Raw genomic sequence first — 15,529 nt, 5'->3', positions numbered from 1 at the left:
AAAAAAATAAAAAAAAAACTTAAAATTTTTTTCAGAGCTAAATTTCACACAGTTTTTGTTTTTGTTGTTGTTGCTTTACACACTTAACCAATAAAATGATTTCATTTCGCATTTTAGTTAATTGATTTTTCACTATTACATGTATGCGTATGTGTGAGAGGGCGCGAATTGTTTGTATGTGGGTGTGTGTATATCTGTTTCTAATACGCATTTGTTGTTACGCCTTTTGTCAGAATTTTCAATTTCAATCAATTTTGTAGTTTTTTTAATTTTTTATTTATAACTAAATAACTAGCGGCTGATTTTTTTGCCTAGGGTTTGCGTGTATGTGTATGTGTGTGCTGTGTATGAGGCGTGTGATTTCTCTGCTTTACGTTTCACTTTTTCAATATCTCGTATTATTTATATATATATATGTATTATTTTTATCAATTTCTGTATTGTTTTTGTTTTTTGCATTACTGCGCTTATTTTCACTTGCTGCTTTTATTACACACTTTATGCTGTTTTTATGTATTTAATAATAATATTTATATACCTTTATTTTACTGCTTTATAATATATGTATATATATATATATACCATTTTTTAAATTTATTATAATTTTAGTATGTTTATTTCTTTAGCATTTTAAATTAAATTTTATGTTTTATCATTCACTTTTTTTTTGTTTTTTTTTTTTTTTAATTTTCTTTTACATGTCTGCTACTTGTTGCATTATACATATTCAGTATCTTTCCATAAGCTTACAACTTAAGGCATAATTACAAACTAAATATAAGTTAATTACTATTTTTTTATTTTAAATTTTTTTTTATTTTACTTCTTTCATTTTTCAAAGTCATTCCCACTTAAATTCCTCCTCCCCAGCATACTTGACGCTTATGCAGTGCTCCAACTCTGCATTCTTGTTGGCTGCGTTCTGTATTTTTCCCCCGATTTTCCAGCAAACATAAAAATATTTGCTTACTCATCGTTTTTACTCCTCTTCCTCCTGCTGTGCTGCTGTTATTTGCCAGCTAATTGGCTCCTCCAAGCCAATGCGCCGCGAATGCAACACAACTTTATCAACATTTTCAATGTTCAACCTTTACAGCATTTTTCTTCTTCAATACTTTCTTTTACTACTCTTTTAAATTTTTGTGTTTTTATTTTTTAAATTCAGTACAACTTCTTGATAAACTGCCAACTCTCACTTCGATTTTCTTTTTTTTCTCATATTATTTGTAACTGCTTGCCTTTTTTACACTATGCTAAATACAGCAGATTTCTGCTGCTTACACTTTGACGCTGCCTATAATTTTTACACTTACAATTTATGCGACTCTCATTTTATTTTCTTTAACTAAGTAGTGTATGTAAAGTATTTTCTTTTAATAAATATACTTTTTTATTATTGTATTTTGGGCTTTTATTTATTTTGGTTTTGTATGAATAGCAAAAACTTAAGCGTTTCGTCGTCTCTCATTGTTATTATTATCAATATATTTAAATATTTAAATATATATATATATATAAGTATGTTTATATATAATTTAAATTAAATTTATATTTGTATACTTATTTTTGTATTTAAATGTATTGTAGAATAGAAAAGCTTAAATGGGTTTTTTATATATGTATGTATATATATATATATTAAACTTTTTCTGCGCCCAACAGCAGCTTTTGCGCTTGCTCAAACTCCATATTTTTATTTAAATTTAATTTTAAATATTTTTAATTATACTTTATGCTTAAATCTTGCTTATAACTGTAATTTCTTGCATTTTATTACATGGTTTGCATTATTTTTTATACATTTTACTTTATTTCACTATTTGTTTGTTTTGTTGCAATAAGTCTTAGCGTTTTTTATAGTTTTTTTCTTCTTCAACTTCTTCCTCTATTCCTTCCTTTTCATTAAAAACGTATTCTTTCATGTACCGTCAATGCGTTGGCGCATTTGTTTTGAAATTATGTGCCACTAAAAAGTAGTACAAATTAGTTTTGACTGCACGTATGTGAAGAAAAAAAATATTTTCGATTACTGATTTGCTTTACAAATACAAATCTAATTGCGATAATATTTTTTACATTCAGTTGCCAAAAACAAAGCAAAGAAAAAAAATTGTTTGTGTAGAAAAAAAATTATTTTAGATTACCAATTTTCTCACAAATACAAATATAATTTATACAAGATTTTTTTACACTCATTTGCCAAAACAAAAAAAAATTGTGTAGAAAAAAAATGTTTGTGGAGAAAAAAAAATTAATTTTGAATACTGATCTTCTTTCTAAATACAAATATAATTTTTACAAGAGTTGTTTATACTCATTTGTCGAAAAACAATATGTTTGTGGAGAAAAAAAAATTATTTTCGATTACTGTTCTGCTTTACAAATACAAATCTAATTGCTACAATATTTGCTTGTACTCAGTTGCCAAAAAAAAAAATTATTTTATAAAAATGTATATATATATTTTTTTTTAATAAAACTCCTGTTGTCTTGTGCTGCTTTTTTTCTTCTTTTTTAAAGTACGCAGTGATCATTGCTGCTATTCACTAATATATGCGGTAACTTTTCGTAAGCGAGTTGCGTATTAGACGTGTGTGTTTTTATAAAATTTATTAGGAAATTAAAATAGAAAATTTATTAGCAAAGTAACATGTTGCAAAGTATGCAAATTTGCGAAGTGCGCTTTGGTGGCATGTTTCATTAGGTACGTAGGTATGGTGGCTATCGCAATGTAATGCGATAAAAATATATTTCTTTGAGGTTTTCTACAGTCAAAATGTTTAATTACTGTTGATTAGAATTTTTTTGGGCCAAAAATAATAAGTGGTTTTCGAAAGAAACCAGAAAATTTTTAAAATTTGTGTTGCAAACTTAAAAACTTTAAATTTCTCTTTAAATTTTATTTTTTTAATTTTCTTTAAATTTTGTTTAAAATTTTTTCAAAAAAATTTCGCATGTATTATAGTCACTTTAACTGTTGCAAGAGCACCGAAACTGCATACATCGTATTCGTACCTCAAATATTTATATTGTATAAAAATGGCTAATTTATTTAATGTTTAAGTCAAAAAATTTATGTGGGACTCAAAAGCCCGTCTGGCACTTTGACTTAAATGAAAACTAATATTTAAATCATTACTTTTAATTTCTGTTTATTTGCGCCGGAAACCTACGAAGTGACCACTGCTTAACAGTTTGAAAGCCTGTCTCACCAACAAAAGTGTATGAGTTTACTTAAAAGGCAACCGCAAATAATTTAGTTTTTTATTTTTAATTTTTTTCTATTTCTTTGAGATCTGCTTTAGGTTGATAACGCACGTGCGCAACATTTACAAAAAAGTCAAATAAATGCAAACTGTTTTATAGCTTTGCACATTGCCGTCAAAACTAATTTGTATTATTTACTTCAGGCACTCGTCTTAGCTTGCCTTCGTGTGATTTCATTGTGTTGATTGTTTTATTGCATTTTCGTATATTGGTTTTTTTTTTCTCTACTAAAATAGAATTTTCCAATTGTCTACGAGCTGGTTATAGGCTATAAAGAGTTTGACTTTTAAGCCTGGCTAGTGAGTTGCCAAAAAAATTTTTTAAATTACATTTTAAGTGTTCGCAAATTAAATTATAAAAAAATACCATACACTTTTTAAATAATTAACAAAAATGTTCAAAAATAAATTATAAATTATAATTCAGTCACAAATCACACTGAGTTACTAGATAATGGGGGAAAAAGTAAGGAGAAAATTAAAAAAAAAAATTAATTCATATCTACATAGCAAATCATTCAACTAAAACTTAGACGGCCTTAAAAATTTGAAAAAAAGTTTAAATTACTTTTTAGACGCTTAATTGCGTACTGCAATACGTAAATGAAATTCGTATTAGAAATTGGAATAAGAAGCAAGTATTCGATGCGGTATAAGCTGGTGGTAGCACAGGAAGCGGACGGCCTCCACTGCGTTGGAAAGATCAGATGGAGTAGGACTTGGCTTTACTTGGTGTGTCCAACTGACGCGCTTTGTTAAACTCGCCCAAAATAGCGTAAGCAGTTATTGCGCCAAATAATAAGAAGAAGAATAAAAAATTAGCGCATGCAAGCTTGAAATGTGTTACAGCCAAGCATCTGTAAAACCTGAAGGTATTTTCAGATCGAAATAAACTGAAATTTATAATTAAAATTCCGCGTATATGAACATCAAACAAAAATACGCCACAGAATTAAAAACTAAACGCACTTTAATAATTATATCGACTTTTTCGTCTATAAGTATTGAGTTTTTAAACTACTTCAAGTCGTATTTAAATTTGTGCTCAGCTTTTTGATATTTTCTTTTATTTTTTGTGTAAAATATCGATTTTCCACATTCGGAAAGCCTTTAATAATTATATAGCATACTTTCGTGGGCAATCAAAAAATTTATGAAAATAATTTACTTGGTATAAAAAATCAGCCCACGAAAAGTGATTAATTTAAAAAATTATAAAAAATGTCTATATTGACACTCTTTTCAAATAGTTTAAAGCGGTGTCTAAAATCAAAAGGGAAATCAAAATTACGAACACTAAAATAGGTCGCCCATTCAGGCATAAACATTTTTGTTATTTTTTGTTTACTTATTTTGTTATTTTTATTCAAATAATTTTAAACGCCAGGATTAAACTGAATAAAATTGAATTGATTTGAAGAAAATATTGGCGTTGCTCAAATTATATATAGCGCCGCCTTATTTATGCAACTAACTCAAAAAGCTCTTCAACTCTCTAACCGTTTAACCAGCTCGCTTTTAATCAATGTGGTGGTGCATCGCTCCATAGGCCGAGCGATATGCTGAATTTTATTACATAGGTTTGCTTGTATGTATGTATGTTGTTGCTATATATTTTTTTTTAAATTTATTAATGCTTTGAAAACGAAATGGTAGAATCAAATTTTGTTTGCTTTTGAAAATTCAGGCATGTGTGAGTTAATGCATATACGCATATGCATATTCATGTGTGTTTGCGGCTGCATATAATATTTTTTTTACAACTGTTATTTTGTAAAACTATGCATTGGTGTACCCAAATCCACGCATGAAGCGCAAAAACCGCCGGAAAGGGAAATCGCATGAGACATTTTATCACAGCTGCACACGCAACATATGGCAGCACCTTAAACAAATTTTTATTTTGAAAGTTTTTAAATGCGTAGACTTTTCCAATATATATGTAGGCTTTGCGCTTCAGTTTTTGGCGAACGCTTTCGATTCTTAGTTGCAATGCATTTTAGCATTTGTGTCTGAATTTTCAAATTCTTACAACTATCGTTAAGATACGACTGTTTCTGTGCTCTTTTGTTTGCAAACTCTGTCCAATTAATATTTATGATTACTTGTATGTGTAGGCTATTGAATTATTGATATCTTGAGATTTTTATCTGCAGGCGTTTACTGGACTATTCATACAAATTACGACGACGGCAGCTGCTAAGACATCAGCAACAGCGTTGGTTACCTGGAGTGCAGTTTTTGTGGTAAAACGACCAGTGGCCAAGCGTGGTGTTGGAGAGGCGGCATACACTAATGCTACATGCACGCTTGCCACAGCTTACATTCGCGCCACAAAATCGTACGCATTCACTTGGTTTTCTCAGTAATAGTGATTGTTGTTGTTGTTACCGCTATTGCCATTGCTGTTATTGTAGTTACGATTAGCGTGCAGCTGATAATGTTGCTGTTGCTGTTGGTGCTGGGATTGTAACTTTTGCTGCTGCTGGTGTTGTTGTTGTTGTTGCTGCTGCTGTTGTCGCATGCGTTCACGCTCACAATGCCACATTTGTGGCGCCGTCTGCTGTTGCTGCATTTGATATTGATGCTGATGCTGCTGCTGCTGCTGCTGTTGTTGCTGAATCGGCTGTTGTTGCTGTTGTTGTGGCGTTCGTCCAGACGCCTGCAGTCACAACTAATCTTCGTCGCTCAGTGCCTCATATTGCGCTGACAATAACGGTTTCGGCTCGACAGCCGATGCCCCACTCGATTGTGACGCACCTGAGACTGCGCCTCCAGCCGTCATTCCCACGCCACTGCTGCCAGCACCACCCATTGAATGACCGGGTGTTTGCTTGCCGATGTGCGATGTTGGCGCCTGATGCGCCAACGAACCCAACTGTGTGCTCATTTGGGAAGGTGGCGGTAAGCCCGACACCGAGCTGGGCACATTCAGTGCGCTATACGGGTAGGCGTATGTCGTTGTGGCGAAGGTTGTAACCGGCTGTTGCGGCTGATATGCACCCAACGGTGGTGGCTGCGAGGATACTACACTGTGGTGTGTATCGTTGGTGTTGTTGTTGTTGTTGTTGTTGCCACCAACGCTGCTACCGGCACTACTGGACGACACCGCCGACAGACGTCGACTATCGCGTCCATCGTCATATTGATTGGGTGTTTTGCGCATAGTGCTACCCACTGTACCATCGTGCAAATCCTTGCCGACGCGATGATCATTGTGTGCATGCTGATGTTGCATCTCTTCATCCTCGGTGCGCATCACTTCCACAATGCGATTTTTCACATACTTCATCGTATCGAATGGATGATTTTGCGTCACCGAGCCGCTTGTTGGCATACCGCCGCCGCCACCACCACCACCACCGCTACTGCTGCCGCTACCACCAGCTGAAATGCGTTGATCATGCGGTGAAGGTATCGATGACGAGCCACCACTGCCAGCGCTACTACTGCGTGCATGCATACTCATAGGTGGCGCACCGCTCGACGGCGGCGGTGGGCCATGTGGATGGTAGTAATGACTGGCAGCAACAGCGGCAGCCGCTGCAGCAGCAGCCTGATCATGTGGCGGTTGCATCATTAGATCATATTTGCGCGGACTAACCGTTTGCTGCATGCGTATAATGTTGCGCTCTTCGGCTGGTGTATTGGAACGTCCGCCACCACCCGGCGCACCACTATTACCCGGTGGCCCGGACGCGCCACTAGCGCTAACCGTCACGCCGCTACTGCTATTCTGTGCAGCAGCGGCCTTATTACGTTCAGCAGCTGCCTCGGCCTCCTTCTGCTGCATACGGCGATTATATTTGGCCCAGTGGTCCGTCATAACGATCGGTTGCTGTTCCTGCAAGTAGGGCATATAGTTCACATGCGGACGCAACTGCATTGGGTTCGGGCAGTAATCGTTGGCTATAATAGAGTCGGCCAACTCGCCGAATGTGATGTTTGTTTTCAGCATTTGTGGTTGTTTTTGTGCTTGCACTTGCGCTTGCGAGGTAGGCGGCAACAGCGTACCACCAGGTTGTCCTGATAGACCACCGGTTGGACCACCTTGAGATCCACTACGGCTGCCATGTGACACACTACTGCCACGGGAATTCACCACACCCACATTAGGCGACTCGTGCTGATTACTGCTACTGCTGGCGCGATCGTTGTCCAGATCTATATTAATGACATTAGGCGAGTTCGCTTTGCCGTTGTTCTCGGCAGCCGCCAATGAAGCGGCACTAGGATGCTGACGTGCGGAGGATGGCAATTCACGCGAATTATACTATGAGATAAAGAGAGAAAAAAAATTATTTAATATAAATTAGTGTGCGAATGAGAAAAATCGAAAACTCACATATGATGGCCGATTCATATTCGCTGGATTTGGCTCTGAGCTGCCCTGTATAATCGATTGCTTTATGATAGCATCGATTAAGACCTGCGCTGACAAAGTACTGTCCGGTGGTGCCCTATGATAGCTGCGCGTTAGTAAGAATACAAACACATAGACAAACACATATATGAGAATGTCAATCAATGGCGGTCATGAGGACAACAGTGAATGGGCGATGATGTTTGGTGGATAAGTAGCGCATTATGCATGGAAGAAATATTGTGTTGATGACGATGACGATGACGATGGCGTTGACGATGTGGCAGGCGTTGTTGTCAATATTCAGAGATATTGGAAGAGAAAGAGAGAGAGAAAAACAAGAGAACAAAGTGAGTGGGTGCATGATTGATGCTAAGCGCCGGTCTTTCAGTGTTTCAAAGCAAAGCAGTTAAACTAGCACTAAAAAACTGGCGCTTATTGGCCTAAAAACTATCGCTAATGTGGATATTATTAATATTTTTTAATTTTTATTTTATGTAAATGAGTAAGTATGTTTGTATGTATGTAAGTAATGCGTGTGACAAACAGCAGCTACTCCAAAGGACTTCTTTGCTATCGGAAACATTTCAAGCGTAATTATAAGTGTGTGTGGGAGGGTGTGTTTATGTAATTAAATGTTTAAATGAAACGGTTTCGAATACTGCAGTACTGAATAAAGCTCTACATGGAGCCATTTTTAACCCTTTTGCATCATTCGCTCAAGCGCGAACAAAAGCTCTCACTCGTATCACTAAGAACGGAATAATCCGCAATAAATTATTTGTTTGTTAAAACTTGAGGAAAATAAAATAAATTTGGTAATTCTGTAACATTCTTTAACATTAGAACAAACAGTAAAAGTCTTGTCGACGCAAGGTATTATGGACGCAAGGTATTTTGAGTACACCACGCATTTCGAGCGGTGATGCAAAAGGGTTAATGGGTTAAAATGTATGTAAGAAAAAAATATTTTGCACTTATTCCTCGCTATTTGACAAGAAAAATGCTACGTTTCAACCTTTGCAATTCACAACTACAATCCTATTTCAAGAATGTCCCTCTCATTTAAAGCTAACGTTAAGCATCCATGTGCGTGCAAATTATTAAAAAAAAAAATTATTAAAAAAAATTAAAAAAATAAAAATAAAACTTAAAAAAAAAATTTAAAAAAAATTATTTAAAAAAAAATTATTTAAAAAAAAATTATTTAAAAAGAAATTAGTTAAAAAGATATTTATTTTAAACAAATTATTTAAAAAGAAATTAGTTAAAAAGATATTTATTTTAAACAAATTATTTAAAAAAGAAACAAAATTAAAAAAAATTAAAAAAAAATTAAAAAAAATTATTTAAAAAAAAAACTATTTAAAAAAAATTATTTAAAAAAAATTATTTAAAAAAAATTATTTACAAAAAACAATTATTTAAAAAAGAAATTTATTAAAAAAAAATATTATTTCAAAAAATTGTTATTTCAAAAAACAAAAAAATCTTTGCATTACTGCCTCACATAATTTTGATCCTATTACGTAATTTTGCTCATATGTATGTAAGTATAATACATTTTGGAGCAAACAAACTTAAAGTATTCCCCTTTTAGCAAAATAAATTTAATGCATGTCCGCCCCCATTGTGCTTGTGTTAGTGGTTATTGTGCTTGTATAAAAATGCATCTTCACACTAGCGCTTCACTACTTCATCGCATTCCGTTAGTTAGCTGCACTTGGCATTCACTTACAGATCTCTTTCCCTATCGGGTATTGCACGCGGCGGTCCTGTCTCAGGTGCACCACGCATATAATGTTGCGCCGCTGCTACTGCGCTCATGCGCTCTGTCATGCGACGACCTGCGGCATCGCGCTCATTCGCCGCCATGCATTCCACCATGCGTTCACGTTCGCGCTCACGCTCCCTCTCACGCTCTCTTTCACGTTCACGTTCTCTTTCGCGTTCTCGCTCACGCTCACGTTCCCGTTCACGCTCACGTTCCTTTTCACGTTCACGCTCACGATCGCGCTCCTGCCGCTTCTGCTGTAAGTCGCGATCCCGTTCGAGCGCGTGCATGCGTCGTTGTAGGTCTGCATTGGCTGCAGCGCTTGCTGCAGCTTGTTGACGGTATTGGTGATGCTGTTGAGCGGCAGCGGCCGCAGCCACTGCGGCTGCACGTTGCTGTTGATGATAGTTCAACTGCATCATTTGGTAGCGTATTTCGTGTTGCGTGGGCGGCGGTTGGGTGGGTGGCGCATGCTGTTGATGAGGTGGTGGCGGTGGTGCATCGTGTCGCAATTGTTTTTCTTCCTTCTGCTGGGATGGCACCGGCAATTGGGGCTGTTGCACAGCCACATCGACGAACGACGAGAAGGCGTCATGACCAGCTAAAGCATGGGAGTTAAAATTATTCCATAAATGTGCGGTTCGTGGCATGGATGAAGAATTTTGCGAATACTGACCTGGCGGATAGTTGTGCGGTAACACATGTATACGATTTTGGGGTATCGTAGCTGGCGATGGTGGCTTTGAGCCAGTATTGTGGCGCTGTATTACGCCTTGTCGTGGTGGCGGTGGTGTGCGATGTGGACTGGGCGTGCTGCAGATGGATAATATAAATGAAAATTATATATACTCGTATGAAATATTCTATTAAAAATAAAACATTTAATGACAAAAAATGCTATTTCTTCGAAAATATGTTTTTAAAGAATCAATTTTTCTTTATAATAATATTTAATTTATAATAATATTTTCATTTCAAAATTAGTTAGGTATTCTTGAGTTTCAAAAATGCACCTCGAGTTATTAATAGATTTCCAAATTTTGAAAATTCGATTTTTTTAATTTTGAAGACAATCAATACGGAGAAATAAATTTTATAAAGAATAACAAATACAAAACTACAGTGTTTGTGTTTCAAATGCAAGCAATTCTGAGAGTAAAACACCATTTTCAGAAATTAAATTTGGACCTGGAATATTAAACTTTGAACAATTTTTTTTCCTATCCTAATTCAAAAACCTACTTCTATTAAGTTTTACGCCGAATAACAAAAGAAAATTCGCGCTTCGAAAACGAAATTCCACAATTTTCTTTAGTCCTCCATTCCTTACCTGTTCACATGTTCCGCGGGTGAGGCGCGACTCGTGTACTCAGTTCGTCCGCGCTCCTTGTCGTAGAAGACCAAAGCACTACCTGAGCCACTGACACTATTGCGGGGCGATGGCGACTCCTTGTCCGAACCGCCGCCTCCTCCCCCAGTGCTGTTGCTGCTGCCGCGAGATACGTTTCGTTGTTGACCCTGCATCTGCTGTGACGTTATGTAGTCGTGCAACACAATCTGGCGAGTGCTCAGCACCGGCGACTGATCCACGGAATAGTTCGAACGTGCGTAGGGCGAGATTGCGCCATAGCCCTGTGATGGTGGTGCCTGCGGCGATGACTGTTGCGGTGGTGGCAAAACACCTGGATGTCCAACAACTGGCATCTGCTGTTGTTGTGCTGGGCTTTGACGTTGCGACGTTTTGTAGTATTCGTACGAACGTTTACTTTCCATATGATGCGAAGGCAGGTGTATCGGTGTGCCCTGGGTTATGGAGCCGAGCTTATTGCTCGCATCGCTACCGGACGGTGGAGTTTGACGCAAAATGCTCTCGAATTTGGGACTCAGTGTCGCGGGCGAGGAGTGTACAATTATTTGTTGGGCATTATTAACTGGCGTGCCATGTGTAATGGAGCCTTTCGGTCCCACCATCATCTGCTGTTGTTGTTGTTGTTGCTGTTGTTGTTGTGATGGTGATGCTGCTGTTGCATGAGAGGGTGGTCCATGTATCAGCTGTGGACTAAGCTTGGGTGCCATTTTGGCACCACCTACTTTACTGCCGCTACCCACCACCCCCGGTGGCAACTGCATGTGGGACTGGTGCGTAGATGGTGGCGGCTGTTGCGGTGGCGGTTGTCCCCCAGCCGCCTGAGATCGTGCGCCCACGACTGTTTGCGTAATGGGAATGGGTACAGGTACTTGCGGCATGTAGACTGAGCCGTGCGGCCCTTTGCCCACAGTTGCCGGATGTGGATGGTACAAATACGTTGGGTTTGACGGGCCTAATTCTGGACCCCGATACATGGACGCGGCGTTGCCAACATGTTTCACAGCACCTGGTGGTGGTTGATGTCGTGGTCCATTGTCATTGCTCGACGAATTCGCGCCACTGGACGAGGAGTGAGGTGAAGGACCGTCGCGTGCCGGTTTCTTAATTGAGAGGTCAAGTGTTTGTGGTTCGGGTTCGTTGTTGCGTTGCTGTTGCACGGCAGCCGTTGGCATTCCATACCGAATTGCATCTGGCGGCTGCTGGGGTGTCGGTGTTGGCGTCTTGCCAGATTTCACCACAGGTGTTATCGTTGCCTTGATCTCATGTTGGTGCAACATACCATGAGGTGGATGATGCTGGTGTGGCAAATGGGAGTTCACCACAGATATTGTTGCTAAATTGTCGGGATGCACAACTGCACCAGGCGGAGGTTGACTTCCAGTTGGGCCCTGCACAGCATTGACGGCAGATACATTCGATTGGCGTGCATTTAAACCTATCGGCTGGCCATGTGCCTGCTGTTTCACTATAGATCCGTCATTGCGAAATTCACCAACTATCGTCACATCGTTATTAGAATTGCTATTACTATTGTTGCTGAGATCACTGCGACTACGCATCGGTTCCATGCTGGGTTTAACGCCATGCAAAGGCGACGCATTCGGCATTTGTGAGGGCAATTTCGTCGGTGGCGGACCCTTCGCCTTTAGTGACAGCTCAATCACTGAATACAAAACATCCTGCACATTCGGATTAGTTTGTTCGCGTGACGGCATACCCATTACTTGTTGTGGTGGACCATTCTGTTGGCCCACATGAATTTGTTGGGCATTCACTAGAGGTGGTGCAAGACCAATATTACCTTGTGTGCCCACACCAACGTCAACGCCACCGCTGTTCAGTATAACTTTTGGACTTTGACGGTTCGCCGGTGAATTCTCATTCTCCTCATCCGCTGTCTCTGTGGCGGAAGAATCGTACTCCTCCGAGGTCTTTTGTTTTTTCGGCGCTTGCCCCAGTGGTGGCAATAGTCGTTCATCGGCCTTAATTCCGGCGGCTGTTATCGTCACCGTTGCTGTGTCGGTCGCATTTGTTGCGATGCTCGCCACAATCGGCATTTGCGGCTTTTGCACATCCTTCGTCATTGAATTGTGTCGCTGCGATTCTGGACTCTCCACCGAGGCGGTATCACTGCCGCCAACTTCGCGCTCATCATATGAAGAGGTGCTTACATCAGACTCATCGCCATCCATGCGACGATCTTCGTCCGTTAGCGTTATGTGCGGATCAAGGTTCAATTTGCGGCGTATACGCATTAGGCAGGCCGAACAGCAACGTGTTGCCTGCGGTGGTATTTGAAACTCTTGAAAGATGGGCTCTCGTATTTCTGGCGCCAAATCAAATAGACGTGGCGGAATGTTGTGTAGACGTTTGGCGCGATCTTTCGGATTCGGGCACGTCGGAATGGGGCAGTTCGTGTAACGATTACGTACCGATTTGCATTGGCACGAATTGCACACGCGCGCCCCCGCCGGTATTGTATCATCTGGAATGCCGTACTGCTGGCCGCGACCTTTCTTGAGAGGACGCGTTCGCGGGCAGGCGTCCGCTTTACAAACGAAACATGTGGCCAGTTTATCTGTAAAGACAAAAAGTGGAAAAGATGTTATTAGATATGAAGTGAATAAGGTAAAAGTTATAATGAAATAAATAAATATATAACTAGAAAAAGACTTTTAAAGAAAAGTTGATCGGTTCCTGAGAAGTGGAGAACTTAGCAATTCTATTTCTTTTCTTTTTTTTTTGAACAGAACAGAAAATCATGAATGGAACCTCTATCTAGCAAATAGATTTGTTGATAATTTGAGAGGTTTTTGGTTTCATATTTTGTATGGGCAACTGAGATAAGCGAGCCTTTGTAAGGAGAGCATTGCGTTATCAAAGCACATGATTCGGCGTTTTATCGCACAGTTCGCAGAAAATATAAAGCTAAAATTCTGCGAGATTTTTTTGGAGTTAGTTGCCCATCCACGTGTTGGGCCTATCCCTTAGTGCAAAGTGATTTGTCCACTCTACTTAAATTCAGCAGTTCGCGTAATATGTTTCACGAAGTCTTCAAAATATTTATTTAAAAATCGATTTTTTTGTTTTTGCATGTTATTGTAGTAAAACATTTCAAAAATACCGTGTTAAAATTTTAAGTCAATCCGAGCAAAACTTTTTAAGTTATAGAGCATAAAGCCGAGCCGCCTCAAACATCTGCCGAGACGCAGCAGTTGCGCGCGTAGTCCGTTACAAACTTTAAACGCGGTTTTCTCGAACCTTCTTTTTTAAAGTGCGTAGTCATTGGCATTTGAAAACTACTCAACCGATCCTTTTGAAATTTTGCACACATATTTTACATATAAAAAACCTCCCCCCAACGTTTTTTTTTCGCCATTTTTTTTTATATTAAGGTGGTTTTACACCTACAAAATGGCGGCATTTTTTCGTCAAAAATCCATTTTTACTTCAAACGACTACCAAATGGCTTAAAATGAAAATAAATCGTCAAAATAAACGTTGGGGGGAAGTTTAACTCATACTTTAAGTAAATTATTCGATTTTTTTGATTTCAGATGATTCTACGCTGAGATATGCTGACTACTGCAAAATGTATTTTTGAAAAGACGTCTACGTAAATGTGCTCTCATTCGCTCATTTTGCAATATTTTTACATGAAAATTTTATCAAATATTCTTGAAATGTTACTTTATATTTATAATATGCAACAACTTTTAATAAACTGACTTGAACCGTTTCGCTACAATAAATTCATGAAAAAAGTGTTTTTTTTAGCGTAATCCAATTCAAGCTAACATCTGTTATTGGAAACCCATTTAGTTTCCACTTAAGGTGGTAAGGGTATTACTACTTTATTCCACCAGTTTAAAGGTTGTTGTAGCCGAGTTCAGTGCCTGAATTGCAGCTTGGCTATCAGAATGAATAGCGAGCTTCCCCAGTTGCCAGTACTTACGCCTAGAAGGCACTGCAGGCATTAGCAAGACGCACAGATTTTTCAATTCTAAGTCTATGAGAATAAAAGAGTATACCACAAGCCAATTCAGAGCCATCTGTATAGACTGTAGTGTCGAATATTCCTAGTTACTCCCGACACAGTAGACCCAGAGCTATCGATTATTATCTCGTTCTTAAAAAGGAGACTGAGGAATGACGAACCGTACATCAGAGGCTACAATGACTCAAAATAAACTACAAAACCGGCTGGTTCTGTTATTAACTTCCGAGTGAATTTCAATGCAATTGCCATAAAATTTCAATGAAATTTCCTACTTTTATATTACAGCAAGCAGCCGTAGCCGATTGGGTGCTGCGTGACTACCATTCGGAAGAGAACAGACTTGAAAACTCAGGCGCGAAACACCAATTGATAGAAAAAGTTGTTTCTAATAGCGATCGCTCTTCGGCAGACTAACCTCCAAGTGTATTTCTGTCATGAAAAAGAAGCTCCTCATAAAAAAACACCATCTGCCATTCGGAGGCGGCATAAAACTGTAGGTCTTACCATTTGTGGAAAAACATCAAGACGCACGTCACACAGAAGAAGAACTCAGATAAATACACGAAATAGAGGGTATAAATGCCAATTTGCATGCCTATGTATATACCTATGTATATAGGTAGAAATAGAATACTAAAAATCCTAGCTAATTTTTTTCCAATGATTGAAAGTCTGAAGGTTTCTAAGGAGCCCGTCGAATTAACCTTGGAAAGTCGAATGAACAATTTTTTTCTTATTAATAAGATTTTCATACATA

The 15,529-nt window shown here is 38.4% G+C and overlaps 2 protein-coding genes across 4 annotated transcripts in view; both read right to left on the bottom strand.

The window, feature by feature from the left end:
• Nucleotides 1–1,202: 1,202 nt before the first annotated feature.
• On the bottom strand, nt 1,203–5,841 carry LOC129239664 (myb-like protein AA). Its single transcript, XM_054875333.1, has one exon. The coding sequence runs from the start codon at nt 5,839–5,841 to the stop codon at nt 5,629–5,631; it is 213 nt and encodes a 70-aa protein (XP_054731308.1). The 3' UTR covers nt 1,203–5,628.
• Nucleotides 5,842–5,940: 99 nt separating this feature from the next.
• The window catches only part of LOC129239660 (uncharacterized), a 127,434-nt gene continuing 117,845 nt past the window's right edge, over nt 5,941–15,529 (bottom strand). For 2 of the 3 annotated variants that reach the window (XM_054875330.1, XM_054875328.1), the window contains exons 4-8: nt 10,734–13,350; nt 10,080–10,216; nt 9,368–10,004; nt 7,612–7,735; nt 5,941–7,539 (exon numbers count right to left, since the gene is read on the bottom strand). In XM_054875330.1, coding sequence (XP_054731305.1) covers nt 5,941–7,539; nt 7,612–7,735; nt 9,368–10,004; nt 10,080–10,216; nt 10,734–13,350 — 5,114 coding nt within the window. The remainder of the gene's footprint in view (nt 7,540–7,611; nt 7,736–9,367; nt 10,005–10,079; nt 10,217–10,733; nt 13,351–15,529) is intronic. The other variant, XM_054875329.1, reaches the window with a different exon arrangement.

Source organism: Anastrepha obliqua, chromosome 2 (genome assembly GCF_027943255.1).
Source record: "Anastrepha obliqua isolate idAnaObli1 chromosome 2, idAnaObli1_1.0, whole genome shotgun sequence".
In the NCBI taxonomy this organism is placed as follows: Eukaryota; Metazoa; Arthropoda; class Insecta; order Diptera; family Tephritidae; genus Anastrepha; species Anastrepha obliqua.
The sequence above is the reverse complement of the archived record's forward strand: the minus strand, read 5'-3'. Positions and strand labels throughout refer to the sequence as shown.

Excerpts from the sequence above, each read along its gene's own strand:
- LOC129239664 (XM_054875333.1), bottom strand. The coding sequence starts at position 5,841 with ATGCAGCAACAGCAGACGGCGCCACAAATGTGGCATTGTGAGCGTGAA.